Source organism: Formica exsecta, unplaced genomic scaffold, assembly GCF_003651465.1.
Source record: "Formica exsecta isolate Colony F162 unplaced genomic scaffold, ASM365146v1 scaffold80, whole genome shotgun sequence".
Taxonomy (NCBI): Eukaryota; Metazoa; Arthropoda; class Insecta; order Hymenoptera; family Formicidae; genus Formica; species Formica exsecta.
Window position 1 is genome coordinate 1,898,137 of NW_021853570.1, and position 23,768 is coordinate 1,921,904.

The 23,768-nt window shown below is 35.2% G+C and overlaps 2 protein-coding genes and 1 non-coding gene across 6 annotated transcripts; 2 read left to right on the top strand and 1 right to left on the bottom strand.

Moving 5' to 3' along the window:
• Positions 1-1,995: 1,995 nt before the first annotated feature.
• On the top strand, positions 1,996-2,068 carry Trnam-cau. The gene has a single exon. It is a non-coding gene; the product is annotated as a tRNA-Met (tRNA).
• A 3,699-nt stretch (positions 2,069-5,767) lies between these two features.
• LOC115244252 (barH-like 2 homeobox protein) lies at positions 5,768-20,863 on the bottom strand. 4 transcript variants are annotated; one of them, XM_029821765.1, is made up of 10 exons: positions 20,795-20,863; positions 20,454-20,580; positions 19,565-19,914; positions 18,246-18,680; positions 12,564-12,748; positions 10,538-10,794; positions 9,822-10,009; positions 8,893-9,018; positions 7,033-7,369; positions 5,768-6,469 (listed from the first exon to the last, which is right to left on the bottom strand). In XM_029821765.1, the coding sequence occupies exons 8-10, from the start codon at positions 8,966-8,968 to the stop codon at positions 6,199-6,201; spliced, it is 684 nt and encodes a 227-aa protein (XP_029677625.1). In that variant the 5' UTR covers positions 8,969-9,018; positions 9,822-10,009; positions 10,538-10,794; positions 12,564-12,748; positions 18,246-18,680; positions 19,565-19,914; positions 20,454-20,580; positions 20,795-20,863; the 3' UTR covers positions 5,768-6,198. The 4 variants fall into 4 exon arrangements, with proteins under 4 accessions (XP_029677625.1, XP_029677629.1, XP_029677628.1 ...); XM_029821769.1 differs by lacking the exon at positions 20,454-20,580; XM_029821768.1 differs by lacking the exons at positions 19,565-19,914; positions 20,454-20,580; positions 20,795-20,863 and having other exon boundaries at positions 18,246-18,480; positions 18,555-19,047.
• Positions 20,864-20,963: 100 nt separating this feature from the next.
• LOC115244248 (golgin-45-like) lies at positions 20,964-23,194 on the top strand. Its single transcript, XM_029821762.1, has 6 exons — positions 20,964-21,174; positions 21,386-21,930; positions 22,024-22,223; positions 22,363-22,491; positions 22,584-22,806; positions 22,885-23,194. The coding sequence occupies exons 1-6, from the start codon at positions 21,126-21,128 to the stop codon at positions 23,047-23,049; spliced, it is 1,311 nt and encodes a 436-aa protein (XP_029677622.1). The 5' UTR covers positions 20,964-21,125; the 3' UTR covers positions 23,050-23,194.
• Positions 23,195-23,768: the final 574 nt, after the last annotated feature.

A 23,768-nucleotide genomic window follows, 5' to 3' on the forward strand; every position in this document is an offset into this window, starting at 1 on the left:
ATATCACGCGAAATACGCGCCTCGAGATTTATCGTTATGATATAAATACGCATTATTTAAGATATGTAAGATAAAAGATAATTAATTTTATTTATCATATCAAATTATTTTTCGGTACTTGTTGCGATCTCGTTTAGAAAAGGAATTTGACGGTGTCTCGCGCTCTACTACTTTACTGTTCGAGTGTCACCGTGCGATTGATAGGCCATAACACGTTAACAATAGCGCGCTAATGTTTATGCCGCCAAGTCCGAATACCATGTTATTCATAATTTGTAGTCGAAAATATTTTACGTACTATGACGTATATAGCGAAATATTAAATTATACAAGTATTTTGTAAAAATTATTTATTTAATAAACGATTAATAATGTTACGGAACTTATCGTTAATTACTTCGGATCTGCGATTAGATTTTTTTTTGCGCGTTCTCAATCCGAATCATATATTTAGATCGTCGAAAAGTCGAACGAAAAAACATCGAATGAAATATATTTAATTTTAAATATTTTTAAATAATTGTTACATAGAAAGTAAAAGAAAGAGAGAGAATTAATTATATCAAATTATTTCTCGATACTTGTCGCGATCGCATTTAGAAAAGAAATTTAACGGAGCGTCTCGCACTACTACATTACTGTTCGAGTGTCGCCGTGCGAATGATGAAGCCGTAACACGTAAACCGTAAACAATAGCGCGCTGTTTGTTTACACCGCCAAGGCCGAATACCATGTTATTGATAATTTGCAGCTGAAAATATTTTGCGTACTATGACGTATATGTACAAGCGGAATATTAAATTATACAAATATTTTAAACTATAGATCAATTATTTAATAAACGATTAATATATCACAGAGAGAATAATTATCGTTATATTAATTACTCGATCTTGCGGTTCGATTGCATGTTTAATTGCGCGTTCTCAATCCAAATTATATTTAAATAATCAAAAAATCGTACGATAAAGCATGGGACAAAATATCTTTACTTCAAGAAAAATAGTTATTGCTGGTAAGGCTCGCAACAAAATAATAATTTATAATTTAGATTTCTGTCATTTCGATTCTTACTTTAAGAAAGATTCTTACTTGTATTTTATCCGTTTGAGAATAATTTTAATGGATTAATAAGATTTTTGCGATTAAAATGATATCAAACACAACATAAATCGGATAATTTTTAATTAAATTAATAATAAAAATTTTGATTACATATTTAACTAAAAATTATCCGGTGCATCAGTGGGCACTAATGCATCCAATTGAATATATAAATTAAAAAATTACTTAAATAATATAATTAATCATAAATTACTAATTAATTACAAAAAGCTATATAAATTAAAAGTATAATAATTTGATTGCTTAAAATGCTTGATAATTTTGTTTCAAGAATAAGAAGAAAGTAAAAGCAATTTATTATAAATATCTTTTACACATTAAATATTTAAAAATTAGTAAATTAGAAAAAGTTATTAAGAAAATTTATTTAAGAAAATTTATTTTATGTCACATGCGCATATACATACAAATATTTCAATAATAACTTATTATCGCTGTCTGTGATATATACTAGAATGGCCAAATATCACGCACAGCTAATAAAACATTAATAAATCCATAATATTTCTCCGCAATTTTAATGCACCAATGTGTTTAGCACGGACATGCACCAAAACAGGTCGTTTTACCATCAAAAAGTGGATCTGGCCATGTAGTTTTGCCGGCTCTAAAATGGATCTAGTTGACGCTACTGTACCAGCTAGAAAAAATGTCTTATGAAAAACGGCGGTGTGATCCCTTTCGCGCTTCTCTCTGCTATTAGCTATTAGAGAAATAGACAATAGTACATTTTTGAGCATACATGGATATTATTTAATATATTCAATCGTAAGAATTATTTCTACAATATTATAAAAATACTAGTAATATATTTTTATTTTTCATCACACAATTCTATTTAGATTATTTCAAATAATATGCCCTTAACCTGCCTCGGTAGCGCAGTAGGCAGCGCGTAAGTCTCATAATCTTAAGGTCGTGAGTTCGATCCTCACCCGGGGCAGTTCTTTTTGGAGATGTCAATCGAGATGAATTTTTTTGTTATGTTGAATCAGATGAATTTTAAGAATGTTTATCTTGGAAAGTATTTACAATCTAAATAAAAATTTAAAAAATCCAAGAATTCTCTCTTGTACAACTATACTAAATTTTTACTTTAATACAATAAACACAAAATCATTAATTGTTTCTATAAAAAATAACGATTATACGATAGAAAAAGATTCATGATTATTATTGTAAATGTATATATTAATAATTCGAATGTTCCTTGGATGTTTAAAATTCATGATTGGCTAACGAATGGCAAGTTTATAAAAAGGATTGGGCCGATGAACAGTGAAAGAAAAGCGGTTTGCTTGGAGGAGAGAAATAGAAACAGAACATAAGAGACAATTATGCAAATATACGCTCGCGAGAAGGGACCGTCGACTCTTGGGATTGAAATGGTGGAAGTTAAAACGAGTTGTGAATTGTTTGCTGCCCTTTAGCAGTAGCACAATTTGCAAGCAAACAGCCCATTAAATTAAATTCGCCATAGGCTCTCTGTTTCTCGAAGGAGAGAATAGTCATTGTTCGTGGTGTTTCTTACAATCATATAATTCTGATATTTCATAAAATTGCATTTTTATCGAAGAAAGAGAAGCGTCGCGCAAATATTTTCTTAATAATAAAAATAATGTAACAAATTTGTTCGTTATTTGTAATTGACACTTTCTATGTAATTGAATTTTTTTTCTTTGTACTCTCTTGAAATTGTTGCGTTAATTGTCGAGGCAACGACTCATTAATCTATGCTCACGAATGCAGACACATTGCGAGGCAGCAGTCTTTATTTACGCAAACAGGCAAAAACTCTGCGATGCGCTCTCATTTAGCGTATTTTCAGCGTCATTGAGACGTATCATTGAATCGTCTATGAATGTTACGAAAAAAGAAAAAAAAACGAGAGATGCGATTTCATGCGATCCTTGGAAACTCGGATTGATACGCGAGCTCGGTTGATTCCGCGTTGATTCAAATCGTATTCATGGCGCATCGCATCGTATCTCGCGATGAAAAGACGTACAGCTTTTTGAATATGTTCCAATTAAAAAGTCAGAGCTTCGTTACACTCGGTTCTATCTCCCCCTTCCCGCTTTTCCGGCTGCCCCTGCGCTACCCCTCTTCTTGCCTTCTTCGAAGCCGCCGATCCCTTTTACTTCTGGCTTTTGCCTTTCGTCAAGAGAAGAAAGGAAGTAGAGACATCGGTATACCTGGATTTTTCTCCAGCAATTACTTCACCACTTCTTTTCTAAAACATTAGAAATGCTCGCATATCATTTCTTCCTTTCTCCTGCGGCCCCTGATTAATGTATCAGCTCGTGTACGCGCGTGCATGAATTAAAATCTAAACGAGAGAATTTATTCGTTGTCTCTCCTATGAGGAAAAAATACAAGAAACATAATTTGTCAATTCAATATTCACGCGATTTGTGCATGATCTACAAAAAAATATGGGTTGCCAATGCTCGGTACGGGATGCAAAAAAAAATCGTGTGAAAAAGGTCGAAGAATTTCTTTTCCGCGCGCACATACGAGAAAGAGTCTGTTCCCCCCCGTGAAGTATTTAACGATGCCGCACTATGGAGACACGAAGCGAGCCGAGGAGGAATAAGAAGCGCGTGCCCAAGTGCCAACATGACTTACGCACGTATGCACACGCGTGTATGCGCGGCTATTCGTCACAATACAATACGCACGTGGCTGAACGCGTGCGACGCCACTTGTCTCACGTATCTTGAAAACCCTCCCTTCTCGGCTCTTGCTAAAGATGACGGTGTACATATATCGAACTATAAAGAAATAGATAAAAATTGACACGCGCGCACAAGATTGTGAAAAATTTGTCGTATTTTTGTAGATATATATTTGTATAATATATTTTTAATTATATTTATAATTGTATGAATATATAAATATAATTATGTAAATATAAAGATACGATTTATTAAATGCGAAATTCGTTTGCTATCTGACGGAACGTCGTTGCTATATAAAGTCGATGTGATTCATTATGGCGAAGTAACTATGCATAAGGGAAATATCTGCTTCTTTTTATTCTCTGAAAAAACATGGCACATTGAACGTGAATGACGGAGACTGAGGGAGAAAACGAGGGCTGCAAAATATTTTCCTCCGTCCAGGCGATTTCATATTCAGGATTACGAATCTGCACTTCTTACACGTTGAACATGGGGATCGGTCCAAAGTTTATTTTATTCTGAACATACGGAAGTAATCTGCTAATTTTTTTATTTTCTTCCTTTATTGTTTTTGGAAAAACTAAGAGAAAAAGGACAAGATAAAATAATGAAAAAATCATTTGATTTCTACAGTCTTTTGTATACAGAGGAAGAATAATCTTTCTTCTAACTATTTATAGATCACATTCTTTGTTAAAAACATAGTTCTTCCTTTTCATTTATATATTTACAATTTTCATAGTTTTCTTCCGCGCAAAGACTGATGGATAGTCATCTTACACCGATTGCACTCCTTTCCTGTTGTTTTTCTCGGCTACATAAAGTTAATAATACACATTCGTTTAATAAATTATTCATACGAGAATATCGATTACGCCTTGTTGTAACTTCCTTTTCTCTCGGTCTAATTAACGCAGCTTCAGCGCAAAGTTGTCGCGATAATCGCAACGATTGCTGCGCATTCTCTTGTCGTTTTCGTGCAATTAGATCCGCCATACATGTCAATTCCAGCCCGCACGAGCACCGTCGAGCCACTCGACACATGTATCGGTTTCAACCAATTACCCGTTACTTGGTCACGTGTCTATCGCCACGTGTATACTTTGCTTTCTACTTACAATAGATGGATAAAAATAATAACGAAATATGTATTCGAGCATTTTGCATTCGCCTGCAAGATTGCCTGGAACTTTATAAATATGAAAGCAGAAAGTAAACGTTTGCTTAAGCGTATTAAATAAAAAATATCGATTGGCTCTTGCATCGATAATAATTTATTTATCTACAATAACTTCCTGTTTTGCAAAAAGTGTTTCATAGATTATTGACAGCGAGTAACAATAATTAACTAAATTATGAGGGATAATAGCATTTGCGTTACATACACGCTCCAAAATTGCACACATTCGGTAATATTACTTTCACCTGCATATACGTCGATATTATATTTGACTAGGACACTAAAGTAACTACGCGAATAAAATGTGTTATTAAGCTGCGTAAATCGTTAATTATCAATTATATACTTCTGACTCCAATTTATATGGACAAAGTCGTGCAAAGTATGCTTTCTTTCTCTTTTTCATGACGAAATAGCTATTCTTCTCGTCTATCTTCTAAATGCAATATTAATATTGCATCTACGATGACAAATCAAATATTATGTTATAACAATGTTGTAACATTGTAATATATAATATCGATTATATAGAAATTCTATTATTCATTGAAGAAAAGATGTGAACTTTCGTAAAATGTTAATATAAATATTAAACGTTTTATTGAAGGGGATAAGCGACTACGACTATCGATCAACTCCATAATTACATATTTACATTTTCGTTTAATCCTCATTTAATGCTCGACATGCAAGAGGAAATATGAGAGAAACGATCGTGACAGAACTGTCCGAGCACAGAAATGTATATAACTATCGAGACACTACAATTCAAACGCTACAATTCAATCGCGCAGACGATAGAATTAACATAGAATGGATATAATTCACTTCTTGTTACCCCATCATTTCTCATCCTAGACAATTTTTACACAAGAACAATATACAAATCCTAAACAGAACGCGTAATTAAAAAAAAAACATAATCACCCGAGGAAAGAAAAAAAACTGTAATATGTACACGCGGGCACCTTTTGTTATCCATTACTGTGTAAACTAATTTGTTAAAATAAATCCATTTAACGCACTAGTAATTAAGAAAGGTTTAAAGTGATTAAAGATATTTTAAAACACTTGTTTCAAGTTATAGCTTATATATATATATAGCACTCACGACACAAGTAGTTTGTCGAAATGTTTTTTCGGACGCGGGGAGATCTCTAGCTCTCTTCAGACTCAAAAATTATCTTGAGATTTTGGAGATCATGCGGGTTAGAGCGGGCAGCCGTGGACGTAGGTGACATTTCGGAAAAGCGCGGCTGCCGTCGACAGAAACGCAGCCGTGGAAGCGGTAGACGGTGCCGGCGGCGGCGGTGGTGGCGGCGGCGGATGGCTGGTTTGCGTTTGTGTATTATATGGCGAGCAATAAGCGTCTATGCTACCGTGATGAAGACCGACGCTACGTACCAGAAGATCCTTCTCGACAGTGGCTTGATGGCGCAACTGTTCTAATCGTAGCTGATTCTGCCGCTTCCATTTCGTTCTGCAATAGAACATTTATCTAGTTTTTCTAAATAGCACTATACGCGAGATTCTTCCTTTTAACAGAAACGTCGATTGACAGGTTTGAAGCTGTTGAAGTGATTAAAAATGAGAATCTCCACAAAGGCATTTGTGTCAAGAAATTCAATTTCATTCTTTTTATTTAATTTCTCAAATAAACTTAAACTTAATAGATTTTATAATTGTAGGATTATCAAGATATCGAATGTGAAAATTAATGATGATAATATCTTGATCAATGTTTTCACTAAAGAAAAAGCGATTTCAAAATATGAGAGATATTCGTATAATTAAATTTTGTTAACTGGCTAAATTTAGAATATTTTTAGTACAGTACGCTATAATATTCTATAGTGTATATAATATGCTAATACATAAATGTAAAATTTAGTTTCTTCTACAGCAAGAAAATAATCAACAAAGATTTCTTATGTTATATTACGATTTGTGAAGAGCGCGTGTATTTTATTCGCACAGATATTGAAGTACTTAAAATTACGGTGAAAAGTTATATTACATTTTATGGTGAATTTAAATATGTACCTTCTGTTTTGATACCAAGTTTTCACTTGAGTCTCCGAGAGCGACAAAGCATCAGCGACATCACTGCGGTCCGCCACGCTGAGATATTTCTGACAACGAAATTTTCTCTCGAGATAAGCCAGCTGAGCGTGAGTAAAAGCGGTTCGTCGTCTTCGTGGTTTTCTACTGGTCGGCGGTGCATTGGTGGTCACTCCGCAAGACTTTGCAGACGTAGTCGCTGGACCTGGCGACGGTGAATGCGCCGATGGGGGACTTTCTAGACGCATGCAAGGACTACTGCCAGGATCAATGGTATCCTCGGAATCCGAATGGACGGCCGAATCGTCCTCCGAATCTTCTGCAACATATTTTTGCGCAACTTATATTCTCAATACTTTTCTTTAAAGTAATTTTCCTATAAGTACTCTCTATAATAATTATTAGATATTGAATAATATGACAAAAGTATTTGATTAATTCTGTGTATAAAATTATCATATAATAAAGTATACTTTTAAGAGTCTTTAAATTCATTGAGTTTTTTAGAAGCCAAACTAATCAAATTTACTTTTTATAAGTTTCATAATTTTAATTAGTTTTAATTAATAACGTTAATAATATGCTCCAATATTAAAATTAAGAAATTTACAAAAAATTAAATTAATTTGATTTCTCTGAAAGGTTTATTTTTTACTTATTTTATTCTATTTTAGCTCGCATAATGTAAAATATGATTTTATGTTATGTAAAACATGATTTCAAATTCCGAAAAAGAAAGTCTTTTACGTAATATAATTTCGATATGTATATGCGTATTATTAATACTTAATCGTTTTTCTAGAGAGAAATATATAATATGTTGGAGACACATCTGACAACGCACGTATCTCTACTACTTTGTACTAACAGCTATTTTCTGACTGATCCAATCACGGAATCCGATCGCTCGGGCAAAATCTATTATCGAAACAATAATCCAACGAACCCCGACCGATTATGATCGATTTCGGTTAGAGCAAACCATCTGAATTAGCAGGACCTGTTTGCATCCCCCCAGGATTAGCCAATAGACTCGCGATGGCGCGCCGGGGGGTAATAATCTTCGATGAAAGTCCACGAACTAACGAGCTCTAACGAATCTTTCGGCACCTCGAACCATCTGTAGAATCGTTCTTAATGGGGTACCACCTCCGAGGGGGTTAGTCACCCCTGGTTGCCCTGCGTTGGCGATTTAAATAATGGGAACACACCACGGGGTCTACTTTCTAACGAGAATTCTGACGATCCGCCACGTGTCTATAGAAATGTTTGCGTGAAAAAAAAAACATAATTCTTGTCTCATAAAATTAATAAACAGGCTCTGAAATCGATTAAAATAAAATCCGCGCGACAATATTATATCATTAATGACAATTTCTATCTATTTTCTTTTTAATTATGAGATTCATGTTAAATACATACTTTAAAATCGAAATTTCTATCGTTATTCAATGTATTACAAATGCACAATTCGCTCTTGTAAAATACACTATTGAATAAAATCTACGAATATATTCAGGAAATAACGTATAATAATAATTCCGTCCATTTAAAAAATTAGTTTTAAAATTATTCTGACTTAAAAATACACTTCATTTAAGACTAAATAGAAAGTTTTTCAAGAGAGTCATTTAATATCTCTTCCATACATAAAGATAACATTAGAGTCAATGTGCAATTAAGTTTCTTTTTACATATATAATAATATGTAATCTTTTTATAAAAATGTATACAAATATAAAAAATGTAGATTTTAAGTAAGTTATAACAATTATCCAATGATATTCGCGTGGTAATTATAGATTTCTGCTATTACTATCTATTGCATTACGTTTTACATACCTTGAACACGATCGGCCAATACATCTCCCAAAAGATCTCTGATCAAGAAAGACTTGTGTTCCTGCATCATCGCCATTGGCGAAGCAACGCACTCACAACGCTCACAATCCTCAATCGAGATTGCACCTATACAGACGAAACAATAACAATCAACCGCGACGAGTTTGCAGGAAATGCATCGACACGCTCGCACCGTGGTAGGCAGATCCGATTTTCATGCTACCGTACGAACACTCAGCGTCGTTCTGCGTCACCGACGTCCGCCGCGGCTGACCGGAAGCGTCCGCGAACTCCGGTTCCACCGTTGTGTTCTTATCGTCGGCGAGAATACGCGAGGCAAACACGCGGGGATGAAAACGCACACGTAGAAAAGCTCGGAAAGTTAGCATGCGGTAGACGGGAGGAAGGAGAAGGTATACGCGCTCGTGTACCCTCCGCACTTGTTCCCGCGACCCCCCTCGAATTAATCCGCCCGTTTATTTTGAACGGGCTGCCTAATGCCCGCGCGATTTCGCAGCCATTTTGGGGGTGGAAGCGCCATGCTCGCCCCACTGCGAGAACCAGCGCGTCTCTCTTATTGGTTCACGAGACTAGGATGTGGAGGCGAAGAGACGAGAGCATGAGGTCGTCATTGGTTGGAAGACTCCATGGAGCCAGTCCCCTTCCTATACCTGTGAGTCGGTATCTCGGTGCCCGTTTCGATTTAAGTGGATCCGGATAAGGGTGTGAGGGATGGTGATGGTGCACTAGAAAGTGAGGATGGGAGTTATAGAAGAAGGAAAGGGGGTGGATGTAGGGGGAGAGGGGGAAGTCATTGGCGAGCGATTACTGCGAAACGCGGGAGAAACAAATTGAATGTGAAACTTTTCTTGCAGGCGCATGATATAGCTGGTTTCTATGATTTAGGTGCTTGAAAGACGGATACTCACTCTTGCCGAGTTACCGCTGTTATCAGTCTCGGTCGTCTCGTGCTTGTTGGCTTCGTTATAGAACTCCAAGAGGAGCCCGACGCGGTAACAATCAGGCATAATAAATCTCCGAGAGAGGGTAGTATTTATTTTAATACATTACTTCAAACTATCCAATGCGCGTACATATCATGACAAAATTGTGTAATCTGCAACAGAGACATAAATATTAAAAAGATATTTCTACTTTAATATGCAATTTCGAGCATTTTATTACTAATAATGACGCAACAGATTTCAGAGTTGTAAAGATAATCGAGTTGAGAGAAAAATGTATATATAATTTTTTTTTTACTTATGTTATATAAAATTGCAAGATATTATTTTTATTTACGAATCTTGTGAATGTTGCCAGCCGCGAGAAATCATATATAGTTATCTCTCTCCGACGAGATCAATTCGCGAATAACCCGGAATAACGCAAGGTGCAACGCGGATGCGCATCAGCATTTGCATAAATACATCCTTCGCAGATCCCACCCCCTATGGCAAACCCCCGTTTGTCAGAAGTAGTTTGCGAGTGTAAATATGCATGATGCGTGTATGCAACCATTCTGAAAGAGTTCCGTATTTTCTATCTCCCGCTTTCCTTGCATTACTTGCGTACATCCGAGTCGACTCTCCTCCTTTCTCCTTATATCTCTCCCGACGGGCATGCATATTGTTAGTCTACTCACCGCACTACCATTTTACCCCTTTTAAAGCACCTGCCGACATGCAGCCGCATAAGCGTGTACGTTGGACGCTGCATCGCGAGAAATCATCCGAGATTGAAGTCAACAAGACGCGCGTCGTCGAGTACATAGAGCTTGTAAGAATAATAATAAGATATTTCGGCAAAATATACAGAATATGTAAACAAGACAAAATTATTGAAATCAGCGATAATCTCAGCGAATTCAATCAAGATATCTGCGATATAAGACGAGAAAAGCTGAAAAAGAAACAAACTTATTATTAGTATCTAATTGCGACATATGTGTTTGTCTTATAATGTAAAAAGTTATAAAACGATTAACAAGTAAATAAAATTTCTTCATTAGAATCATTATTTTTCAAGTTTTGTATGAAACGAAGGAGGACAGGTAGTAATGAAATAGAATAAAAAACGTAGTTTATCTGTCGACCACTAAAATGCTTAGTTAGTTGAATATTTTTTCTCAATAGTGTCCCGAGAGCTATTTCAAATTATATATATATATATACTATTAGCTAATAAGTACATATACAGAGCATGACCAAAAAAAGAAAAACTAATGAATAACACTAGCAATTTTGGGAAAATAATGTTCTCCCAAACATTTCTGGGCAAACCGAGTTTTTCCAGACATTTTTTGTCAAAACTTTCCAAATTTATTTTTATCCAGTTTTATGATTTAACTTTTTGCATTTTTGTATACTTTTACATTTTTGCGTTTTACATAATTTAATTTTTTATATTTTTTTATATTACACGCACAAATATGTGCATATAATAATGCAGAGTAATGCATGTACAAATAATAATAATCTATAATCATTATTGTACATATATATATATACACATGTATACATACAACATATATATATACATGTACATATTATGACAAGAAAAATAAATCAAATTTCTTTATAATTCATAAATCGTTATTACATAAAACGAAGAAGAGAATATATTATAGTTTACCTATCAATCAAGAATGCAGCGGTCATTTTGATAGTTTTATCATATCGCACTTGACAATTCTCAAATTCCGCAAAAACCCCGGCGCATAGCATTAATTAAGGCTCCAATTAATTCTGATCGTTCACGCGAGCTCACCTTGATGTAAGCAAAGTCAGCGACGACAGAGTGGATGCTCGCCCCATCCGAATTTTCTACCGGTGTAACGCCGCGTGGCGCTGCATAAAATCGTCAATCTTAAATGTAAGTTGCGTCACCGATGTAGAAATTGACGCTGCGAACGTTGACGGTACTTTAACGGCGACAACGACGGCGGTATATCGTTGTGCGCCGCAAACGAGAGACCCTTCGCCATAAGCCGAGATTGTTGCGCGCGTTACGGAATTCATTAGGTTTAATGTATGCGGCAGATTAATTCAAGGGGCAGCAAAGCGGCCAGGCGTCTCCTTTATGGGCGCGGAAAAAGGGCGGCGAGAAGGATCGCCGGAATAAATGCATGCCGGGATACGAACTAAATTGAGAATCATCGAGGAACACGAGAAACAAGGGTCTACCGAAGTTCTCGCCGGCGCAAGAGATCACGTTAATCACCGAACGGAGACAGAAAAAAAAGGCTAAGCGTTAAAAGCAAAAATTCGAGGATGCAAGTTATATTGTTTCTAAATAATATCTATTTATTTAAGAAAAAAAGTATGCAGAGAAGAATAAATACTCCTTGCATCTATTTCATTCATTTTAAATAATCATAACTTTTATTATTTCATTATATATATATATTATAAATTGCAGACATAATTATTGTGTGAGATTAAATCGAAAATAAAATAGCTGCATCTTCGAAATGATGTTCTAAACAATCGCGTAATTTTCAAATCTCATAATTATGGTAATTTAGGGAGCTTCTTTATAAGACTTTACGTGGCCATGTGCACGAGAAAAATATTACAGGGAAACAGTTTATCGCATTTATCGTGTCCTGAATGAAGGCAAATTAATGATAATAAGAGCGGAGGGCGGTTCGCCTAGAATTAGCTACAAACCATCACTCCCGCTGGCTGATCGTTATCGGCAATTTGCGACGTTTGCTCCTCCCTCGTGGGTGATCCGAAATCTCATCTTAGGGCGCTTCTCTCCTGCCTATTTCGCTTTTCTATGCGTTTGTGTTGTACCATGTTGTACAAATGGGATTTCGTTGGTGAGAAACCGCTTCGCGACGAGAATCAACCTAGCAAATAAATTTTAATACAGCATATTAAAATGTCGTTCTAATATAAATTGTAATAAAATTTCACCAATCGACATATATAATTACATCAAAATAATATTTGGTTATAAAATCTATTTGGCTCTTTCAATTTCTTTTTTATGAAACGTGGATCAAATCGGTTGCAAGACTCTGGGCCGAAAATTCTGGTAATGTCTAGCGTATTGATAGCAATAACGGTGCGGCCGCGGATCGTCATGGCGCGAATAGCTAAATACAGATGAAAGATAAAAGACTGCGAAGGGAATCATGCCGGAGCGATTTAAAACAGAAGCGGCAACGAGGACGGCGGCCCCACCGAGCCGTAATACGGAGAACCTCGAAATCGTTAACAATCGCAGCAAATGCAAGCGGGATCTATTGATGTGCGACCGCGCGTGCGAATATAACTGCCGAAGTAAAGTTTCCGTATGAAGCGGCATCGTCCAGCCCGTTCCGCTTTTACGAAGCGACACAAAGCCCTGCGGTTTTAACTGAAAAATATTTCTTTCTTTCAACACTGCGCGAGAGAGCGAGACTCTTTTCGACATAATGTTCTTTAATTACTTATCATTAGCATTGATCAAAATTTATGAGGTAATTTAAAAACAAGTAAATATTAGAGTAGCATATAGTAAATATAGGTATTAAAATATGATCTTTTTTCTATTATATTCTATGCTAATTTACAAAGATTGGAATTTAATAACGTTAACAAAGATAATAAAATTGTCAAGATTTTAATGCTTCGGCAAACAATGACGCGTCATCTTGGAATGCGTTTCCAAAAATCACTTTATACATACTATAACTCGATGTTATTATGTCGCCGTATATACCGTCTATTGTGTTTCTCTTATAGAGAAGCGGAGACACTCTCGAAGAATGATGGTTATGGGAAAAGGAGTGCTTGAACACGGACGTTGGTCAGGTCCCTGCGGTTCCAATTACGATTGAAAGGCGCTCCTTGTGTGTTTGTTCGCCTCCTATAACTGCAGACTCTTCAGAGCCTCGTAGAACCGTACTCTAGTCCCGTGGCCACTTTCGAGCTCGATGAACGCGTTTCCATAGCAAATATGCGATTTTGCGGTGCGGCCGCAGCTTCTTTCGCGAGAAAGATTATATTCCGGCATTTGAATACAATTAACACGGAATCCTCGCCAAAAGAAGGTTGAATAAATATTGCGAACTCTGATTAGACACGATTTAAATTACCCGAGCAATTAGGATCTGATTACAAATTTCCACCTAGTAAAAAAATTTTAGTGTTAGATATATTTTAATTTTAATAATAATCTCTCTGCACACAATTATTCAATGTCGGGAGTACATAAATTTTCATGCAAACGATATTTATCACGATATTATTTTATATCCTTTTATATCATATAATAGTATATATTTATGTGCTCTTGAGAATGCATACTGACTGAAATAAGAAAATGAAATGGTTCTCGTAGATCGTTAGATTCAGCGCATTACATTTCCATAATGCACTTTCACGATGTCAGAAAGCAAGGCGGTGCTGAAACGTACCGATTACCCGACGTAACCGCGTTCCTGCTTTCGCGCAAAGTGCCGAGTAATCAAAGGAACGATTGTCGTCACAAAGGTGCTTGATTGGCTCGTTTATGCTACGGTAATACCCGGGCTACCGGATGACATATAGAATTCTGTGAAGGTACAAGTATATCTCCCCCCCTCGCCCCGTTCTCTAATGAGTTTCCATGAAATCGCGCGTATAGTCAGCATTAAACATAGATGACTTGACTTATTAAATTTCATTACTAAGTTATATATAAAATTATAAAAACAATTATAAATAACATAATTTAAATTACAACGCAACAATAATCGAAATTTATATATTTGTGTTAAAATATATTATATTGATTTTATCAAACTAGAGATATTTTGTCGATGCGAATAGCACATGCCAACCAAAATTTTTTAAAATTAGGTATCATAGCAACTCGATCGCCATAATATTTCGAGAACGATATTATCATGATCTTACACCCTTCCCTGATATCATCAATGCCTAACGATCGGCCTTATATAGATTAAGATTAATGTGCTATCGGGGAGAGAAATCTTGCGGCTGAAAGCCCGGGGCAGTGGCGCGCGAGGAGGATGTATCCCGCGGAGTCGGTGGTGTATCAGCGCGCCGAAGTTAGGAGGGTGACTTGTTTACTAGCGACAGTTGATTTGACAAAGCCGCGGGTCCATTTATACGAGCGAATATTACAGGAGCGCAGTCGAGGGGCGGCTTGTTATCCGCTCATTGAAGTTAACCACGGGGCTAAGTGCGCGCGGGGATGACGGCGGAGGCGGCGAGGGCTGGAGGGTCGGTGGGTGCGCTTGTGGTACGGTAGGGAGAAGGAGGTGAGGAGGAAACGGAGATAGAGAGAAGCGGTTTGCGCGAAAGCCCGCGAGCCAATAAGAGGCCGGATCGCGTCGCCGCAGAGTAAATCTCACGGGGATGCTTTCCGCCGGATTATTCGACCGAGATTGAAAAGTTAGCGTTGGCTAGTTCGCGGCCTATCCATGGATCACCCCGCCGCCATTCCATATATCTCGCCGATCTCCCAGTGTACCTATATGAAAAAATGCGTTTCTATAAAATAGTAGATTGTATAGATTGAAACTTTATATTCTACATTTAATAATCAAGCTTTAAAAAATTAACTATTTTGCATCAATTGTTTTGCATTTATTTAACATTATACGGAGATTATGCAAAATATATCTCACCTCTATTTGATTAAATTTTAATGACGAGCTTTTTATTATGACAATTTTCCTTTGGCAAACATCATCATTTTTGCGGGTTCTTAATTTTCAGCATATGAATATCTATGTGGTCTCCTTAACTGGGATAGAATCGCAGCTAAAACTTGCAAACGAGCCGGGTCAAGCGTGTATAACTGAAGATATTTACTTCTGTGTAACGCCGCGATGTTTGCGCTGTTTACTGACTGGTAAGCACTTTGAGATTCTCTGACATGTGGATAATTAATGCCCGCGACCAGAGCCAACGTGAATATTCGCGAGGTCGGACGCAAAAGTGCAATGCCATACAAAAATAAATAAATACGGAAAAACTTCAAACGTCTGATATCGAAAACTGCGCGATTGAGAAAAGGTATAAATGTACTATTTCACATCAATTAATTTAAAATGGATTTCTTTCAATACTTCAAGACTTCAATTTGCGAGCTTTAATTATCACAAAATAAAATTCAACAAAAAATTTAAGAAGTTGTAATGAATGATAATTAAAAGAGTAAAATCTATAAAAAAAAAGATTGAGCTACCTTATAATAATAATTAAAAGAAAACGTATAATTTTTTTATATACTTTATATGTATTCATGTGTGTGTTTGTATATGTCGATGGTGTAAAAAGAAACCTCGGAAAATTCATCGGAAGCAAAAGAGATGATACTTTTGAATAGGTCGGTGAAAATGAAAGAGGGCGACGAAGAGAAGAAAGTTTCCGGATAACCGACGCGGAAATACGCGGATAATGACTACTTTCTCATATCTTAATTACGGAATAATTAATTGAAATGTTTTGCCGTATACGCGAGGGTACTCGACTAAAATGAGATGCGGCGAAGGCTGCTGCTTTTTCCTCCAACGAGAAGGAATACCTCGCTTTACGCGGTAGAAATTTCTTTCCTTTCGCATTCTAGACGATTCTATGCGCGAGAAATTAAGTAGGAAACTCTTCGCAAGTAAATTCTCGGTTAATTAATTGGCAGACGAGCTTAATTGATCTATGATTTTGAGAAGAGATCCGTTAAATTAACCCCATAAAATATGTTCGTAGAAATATGGAATAATAGTATTAATAGCGATAAGCATGCTAATAGATTTTAAACTTGGTTAATTTCTCGATTTATAAAGAATACGAGAAACAAAAGCATAATTAAATTGTATTTTATCTCAGGGCTCATATATTTTTCTTAAAAGCATTCAGTATATAATTTGATATAGAAATGAATTATCTGATTCATCTCCTCTTACTCGTAATAATGTTAAAGTTAAAATTTGATCTTTTTGATTCATAGAAAAACTAACTAAATTTTATTTTATGTTTGCTTTGAGATAATTTTTTTAGATAAATTAGAACAGATAACTAGTTGTATATATATTTTTTTTTTTTTCGTTTGCCAGCTCCAGCATTTTATGTTAGTCGCGCATCGTTTCCACCCAGTAGTCGTGTCAATATCTCGAAACCCCTTTGGACACTTCGTTATTCGTTATCGTGACACTGCCACTGTTGTAGTGCTAACGGAACAATAGCAAGCCAGAAAAAGTTATATCGCGCGCTGATGCAAAGCGAGGACGCGCCTTTGTTAGCGTTCAATTGTTCTCTCTTTGTTCCAGACATTGTTTCCGGTAACTCTTTCGCGGTAACAAGGAAGAAGCTCAATTAGAACGGTTTGAGGGCTTAAACGCCCAGAGGCTGCTATGGTTTAAGAGGCAAGAATGCGACACTGACACCGGTCTCAAAACATTGTTACAGCAAGCAGATTCTCTTAATCGCGCCAGCGCTAAGGCGGTTATTGATTACGCGCGCGCGCGCGCGGCGTTTTTACCGAGAATATAAATTCATTCGAGTACAAAATTCAATTTATACGCGTGATTTAAATGCCACATAAGTATTCAACCATTTGCAATTCTTAATAAAATATATTTGAACAAAAAAAAAAAAAAAAAAAAAAAAAAAAAAAAAAAAAAAAAAAAAAAAAAAAAAAAAAAAAAAAAAAAAAAAAAAAAAAAAAAAAAAAAAAAAAAAAAAAAAAAAAAAAAAAAAAAAAAAAAAAAAAAAAAAAAAAAAAAAAAAAAAAAAAAAAAAAAAAAAAAAAAAAAAAAAAAAAAAAAAAAAAAAAAAAAAAAAAAAAAAAAAAAAAAAAAAAAAAAAAAAAAAAAAAAAAAAAAAAAAAAAAAAAAAAAAAAAAAAAAAAAAAAAAAAAAAAAAAAAAAAAAAAAAAAAAAAAAAAAAAAAAAAAAAAAAAAAAAAAAAAAAAAAAAAAAAAAAAAAAAAAAAAAAAAAAAAAAAAAAAAAAAAAAAAAAAAAAAAAAAAAAAAAAAAAAAAAAAAAAAAAAAAAAAAAAAAAAAAAAAAAAAAAAAAAAAAAAAAAAAAAAAAAAAAAAAAAAAAAAAAAAAAAAAAAAAAAAAAAAAAAAAAAAAAAAAAAAAAAAAAAAAAAAAAAAAAAAAAAAAAAAAAAAAAAAAAAAAAAAAAAAAAAAAAAAAAAAAAAGAAAAAGAAAAAAAAACATAAGTTTCGGAACTATAGAATTAAGCACCGATGACACTTAATCACACATAAATAAAGTTTTCGAATATCTACGCGTAATTACGTATACATCAATATAAAATTATATATTCTAATCTTTTATATTATAATAATAAACGTTTATAAAATACGTTGACAATTTACTTAGCTTGGTGTATATATATTCATACCTGATTGAAAAGATGTTCCTTATTAAGTGGATTTTAGTCTATATCGCCGTATAATATAAGGAAGTATCATATGTTCCTGCGCAGGCGTCACTCTCCGCCGACACAGTAATTTTCTCCTTCTGTTATCCTGTCGCGTTGCCGTTCCTATCTCAGAACCACCGTTATCTTTCGGCCGTTGCAGTAATTTCCAACGTTCCGACGGAATAATCGGCGGAAAGATGCCTCGTTGACGATCCTGAATCGGAGACGAATTATTGATTAACGTCGTAAAAATACGGTATTCCATCGTCTATCCATTACTTATCATACCTGTGCAGGAGGCGAGTTATCAGGATATACGAAGTATCGGCCTGCGGTCATTGCCCTCGTCCAGATGGGTCCAGGGATGGAACAACAAGAAACGTCTAGGAGAAACTCCGTTGCACGTATGGTGCCCTAGTGGAAAAACAAGACCGTGCTTTGAAGCACAAATTGGGATAAATCCTGTTACTGTGTTGCAATTAATATTCACCGCAATCAAACACCTCTCATCGTTATTTAAAAGTAAAGTGGATGTTCGCAAGTAGTTAATTTCCTAGTAAATGTTTGTAGTTTAAATCTGTTCTTTTCTTTTCAAAATGTGTGGCTTACATTATCTTAAATGTAAAAGAGCCTACAAATCTCTTTATTATATATATAAACTTTTCTCAATAGTATATTTTCTATACATTATTAGAATAAATTTTCTGGAGTTTTAATAATGTATTCCAAAATATTATAATGCATCAATATAACGTTAAATATTAATGTTAAATTGTAGATAACTATTGGCGAGAGAAATCACTCGCGCACATACAATCGTGTGAAACGTTATCAACGTGGAGTAAACAGTATGTTTGTTGCAGTGCAGTCGAATGTGTTGGTGTTCGCGTCACCGATACAGTTGTGTAGTATGTTGTAGCGTTATTGGAAATATGCTCGAATATTTGGATATTTTTTCGGGCTCGGCTGCGTATCGTTTCATGATCGCCTGTGATCGGCGCCTGAAATTAAGACGCACGGAAGACGAATTGCGATCAATAAAAAAAAGTACAATACAATAAAACGGCATCTATTCATCTTATCTTTCGTCTTGACTCATTTTTCTGAACCATCTCATATAATCTTTACGCATAATTCTCTATCCTTTGTTCTCAAAGGCGTCCGATCAAAAGCGGTTAACTTTATCGAAAAAAAGGATCATATGTCTAAGAGCATCTTAAACACTTTCCGTCTATTCTTGTAGGTCGACAAAACCGCCGCTTTCGCGACGCATAAAGTATAATTTATGTAGATAATACCCAGGCGCGCGCAAATCGCACCGCGACGTCCTGTTATCCTGGCGCTCCTGGAACACCCTCCTACTCCAGAGAGTCCTATCGCGGTTCCCGGAAGTCAGGTGCGCGGCGGAGAGAGCGAGAGCGTTCCTGAGTTATAGCTTCCTGGTGGCGCGAATGCTTCTGGCGCCACTCTCTTGACGAGTGACAGGACATTGACGAGCGTGTCGGAAGGATCAAGGCTCGGTGATGCTCGTCGTCGGTCTGACGCAGTTGATCGGCTCGGTGTCGCGACGAAAATTCGACTCCCTGCATGCGGCCCTGTTACGGGGGATGCTTGCCGTTCGAAAGCGCATACGCCGCGGGGGTGGGAGCTGGGGGTGAAAAAAAATCTTTCCTCACATGCTATCCTGATGCTGAGAATATTTGCGAGAAACGAACGCGTGCCGATTGGTCGTTGCGAAATTTTTGCGGCTTCAATTGATGTTTGTTTAACGGAATAGTGCTCAAGTAAAATTCTTCAAGCGCTCTGAAGATGTGAATTTCTATAGAAAAGACACTATATTATATAGTTCTCTGTCAATTTCATTCGCTATTGCGAATTATCTGATACTTATTTATGATCATATTTATAGTATTTGAATTTGATAACGTATATTTAGGGTTAGGTCATCGACTTGCTGATAATTACGATAAAATTGCAATATCTTTATTTTTTGATCGATCCACGAAGATCGTGTTTGATCGAGAAAATTACTATATTGTTATGCTTATAAATAGATAATTTTGATACATATAGATTTCATCTATCTCATTCTATTTAACCAGATCTAACATTCCACAAGTTGTTGCTTCTACGAATCCTTCGAGAAAATATTGTTTCGTCTATATGAGACCTGACATATATACTTACAAGGATAACAGGGAAGATGGGGATACATTTTCTTCAGGATATTTCTTCAGGATATGCTTTTGGGAGCCAGGATCGCGTATTCCTCAGAAATATTTTACGTCTTGATCTTGATACTCGATCTTAGATCCTTGAAGTTATCTTTGTGTTAGTTTGATATGGCATAATTTTTACGTGCTTCGCGCCTTTTTATCGCCGATAAAAATTATACACATATATATCTTAATATATTTTCGTGTAGAGTGCATTTCAAAACGCGCGTAGATAATATTTTAGGAATAGATATCTTTTTTAAGATATAAATATTGAATAAAAATTTTTTTCTCTGTAAAAAGATACATTACCTTTCTCATTGCAGTTACGTATGTGTGCATCTATTGCATCAGAACGTAGCCTACAAATATGGCGTAAACGCTTGGTACAGACATTCTCCGAATGAGGGCATTGTCCAGCATTGTGGTTTGTGGCGCAATCTCGTATCACCTTATATCCCCTCACCCCTGCTCTCCCCTCCTTCGTTGCCTTTAACATACATGCATATATATATAGCTATATGGAATGACTATTAGCTAAAAGCCCATTTGCGTTATGTTCGCGTAAAGTGTATAAATAAATATTAAATACATGATATTATAACAGATTGTATATTTGCAATAAGTGTGTACACTGCCAAACATGAGTATCCCTGCAAATTTTAAGAAACACAGTACTCACTGTCAACCAGGTTGGTTCTATTAATCTTATTGTAAATAATAATATAAAGATAACACAAAATGACAAATTGATAATTGAAGTTAATGAGGATAAAAATGTATTATTAGCATTAATAAACTATTTGGATTATGTATATAATGCCATATGGATGCAGAAAGAACAAAAGAATTGTAATATTTCAATTAATAATTATTACAATTATATTTTCTCTCTTTTCCAAGATGTTCACGTAATGAATTGCGTTGAACGAACGCAGGGAGATGGCATGGAAAATGTGATAGCGGACAAGGTTGAGAGTAAGCAAAGCCGAAGTCGTTTAGGGGATACTCTCATTTATCATCCTACAAATCTGAAACAATTAAGATCGACCCCTCCAGTCACTCCCACTGGTACAATAGTAAATCTAGTGCCAAAGAATATTGATAATATAAAACAAGAGAGACGTATCTTGCATTCCTTAAAGTCGAAAGAACCAAAGTTTGTACCATATGAGCCTTACAAGGCAGCTGTTAATCCTATAGTACCATTTGAAAAAAAGAACAAGAAATTGTTTAGGAATGAGTCGCGAATGAATGTTACCATTGCACAGGTTGCTGCAATGAAAATCCAAGATAACGATATGAGATTAAAAGATTGTGTGAAGGAAAATATGGAAAAAGTACTGGAAAATGAATGGGACAGTGAGAAACGAGTGTATGAGGCTGAAATCCGCAAGCTAAAGGAAGAAAACAGTCAACTTGAAACTCAGTTGAAATTTCAAGCACAGGTACAAAATGATTATCCATTTCAATCTAAAAACAAATTTTATCATATTTAATATTTATAATTTATGTAAAAATGTATATTCTTACATATACAGGTCAATGGTGAATTGAAGAACTTGTTAGTTGCCGCAGTAGGAGAGGATTTGGAAACAAGAGTTCATCTGTTAACTGAGGATAAATTGCAACTTGCCAGAGCTCTGTTGAATTCGGCACAACATTTATCTACGCATCAAGAACAAACAGAATGGTTGGCAGGCCAGTGTGAAGTTTGGAGAAGTAAATTTCTAGCTAGTAGGTAATTAACAGTTATTTCCAAGATTATATGGAATTGTTGCAGTTTCTATTTTGATTTGTCTCGTAAAATTTTTATAATAAATTATTCCATCAAATTTTAATGAAACAGTGATATGTCACTAAAGTAAAACTTATTACAGCTTAATGGTGGAAGATTTGGCAAGATGGAAGGCTGCACTTTGTCAGAGAACAACAGAACTGCAGGAAACTATAAAACGATTATTAGAAGAACATAATGGTATTCGTGATACATCCCTTAAAACATATAGGTACATATAAGTTTTATAGATATATTATGAACACATGCTACACTGTATCTATATAATTTGATCAAATTAATGAACAAGTTTTATTTCTTTAGAATGCTCACGATTCTACGAGAGAAATTCGATCCTATAGGAATATCTGGCAAAAAACATGAATTAGTGAGCACTAATATCATAGATTTGGCACAAGGATGTTGTCAACTGACAGAAATCCTGAAAGGCAGTCTTCTCAGTGGTATCCCAGATTCAGAATTACGGAAGGAAATTAATATAATTGGTTTAGATATGAAAACACTCGCTGAAAACAACGCGGAGAAGGTAAGGCTGCTCGACTGTTCAACCTTTATGAGAAGATATATCATTTTGATCTAATAAATTAATATTTAAATATTGCAGTTGCTAATGAATCAAAAATTACCCATGACTGGGAGAGAAGATATTGCCTGTTCTGCGGTGATGGGGGCGGCGGTCGCAGTTGGCGGGCAAATGTTTCTTCCACGATCTGATACTAATAATATGACATGTTGTCCGCATTGCAGTGGCGAAATTAAACAGATTTAAAAACAACTCCACTTTTATGTCTTCCATCTGACATTTTTTACATTAAATATGTTGAATATTTTTTCATATTTGATTGCCGATGTAGTTGTGATTCTTTTATTTGTAATTAAGAATTACTTTTTTGATAAAATATATATGCACAAAATTGTACTAATATTTAATTATATCTATAATATCTCTATAAGCTAAGATCAGAATTTAAATAAGTTCTCTAATGAGTTTCCATGAAATCGCGCGTATAGTCAGCATTAAACATAGATGACTTGACTTATTAAATTTCATTACTAAGTTATATATAAAATTATAAAAACAATTATAAATAACATAATTTAAATTACAACGCAACAATAATCGAAATTTATATATTTGTGTTAAAATATATTATATTGATTTTATCAAACTAGAGATATTTTGTCGATGCGAATAGCACATGCCAACCAAAATTTTTTAAAATTAGGTATCATAGCAACTCGATCGCCATAATATTTCGAGAACGATATTATCATGATCTTACACCCTTCCCTGATATCATCAATGCCTAACGATCGGCCTTATATAGATTAAGATTAATGTGCTATCGGGGAGAGAAATCTTGCGGCTGAAAGCCCGGGGCAGTGGCGCGCGAGGAGGATGTATCCCGCGGAGTCGGTGGTGTATCAGCGCGCCGAAGTTAGAAGGGTGACTTGTTTACTAGCGACAGTTGATTTGACAAAGCCGCG

Coding starts and splice junctions, on each gene's coding strand:
- LOC115244252 (XM_029821769.1), bottom strand. CDS start 8,968: ATGGCGATGATGCAGGAACACAAGTCTTTCTTGATCAGAGATCTTTTG. Junction 7,370..8,892: donor ATTGGCCGATCGTGTTCAAG/GTATGTAAAACG, acceptor AATATGTTGCAG/AAGATTCGGAGGACGATTCG. Junction 6,470..7,032: donor ACTTGGTATCAAAACAGAAG/GTACATATTTAA, acceptor GTTCTATTGCAG/AACGAAATGGAAGCGGCAGA.
- LOC115244248 (XM_029821762.1), top strand. CDS start 21,126: ATGAGTATCCCTGCAAATTTTAAGAAACACAGTACTCACTGTCAACCA. Junction 21,175..21,385: donor CAGTACTCACTGTCAACCAG/GTTGGTTCTATT, acceptor CTCTTTTCCAAG/ATGTTCACGTAATGAATTGC. Junction 22,492..22,583: donor ACATCCCTTAAAACATATAG/GTACATATAAGT, acceptor TTATTTCTTTAG/AATGCTCACGATTCTACGAG.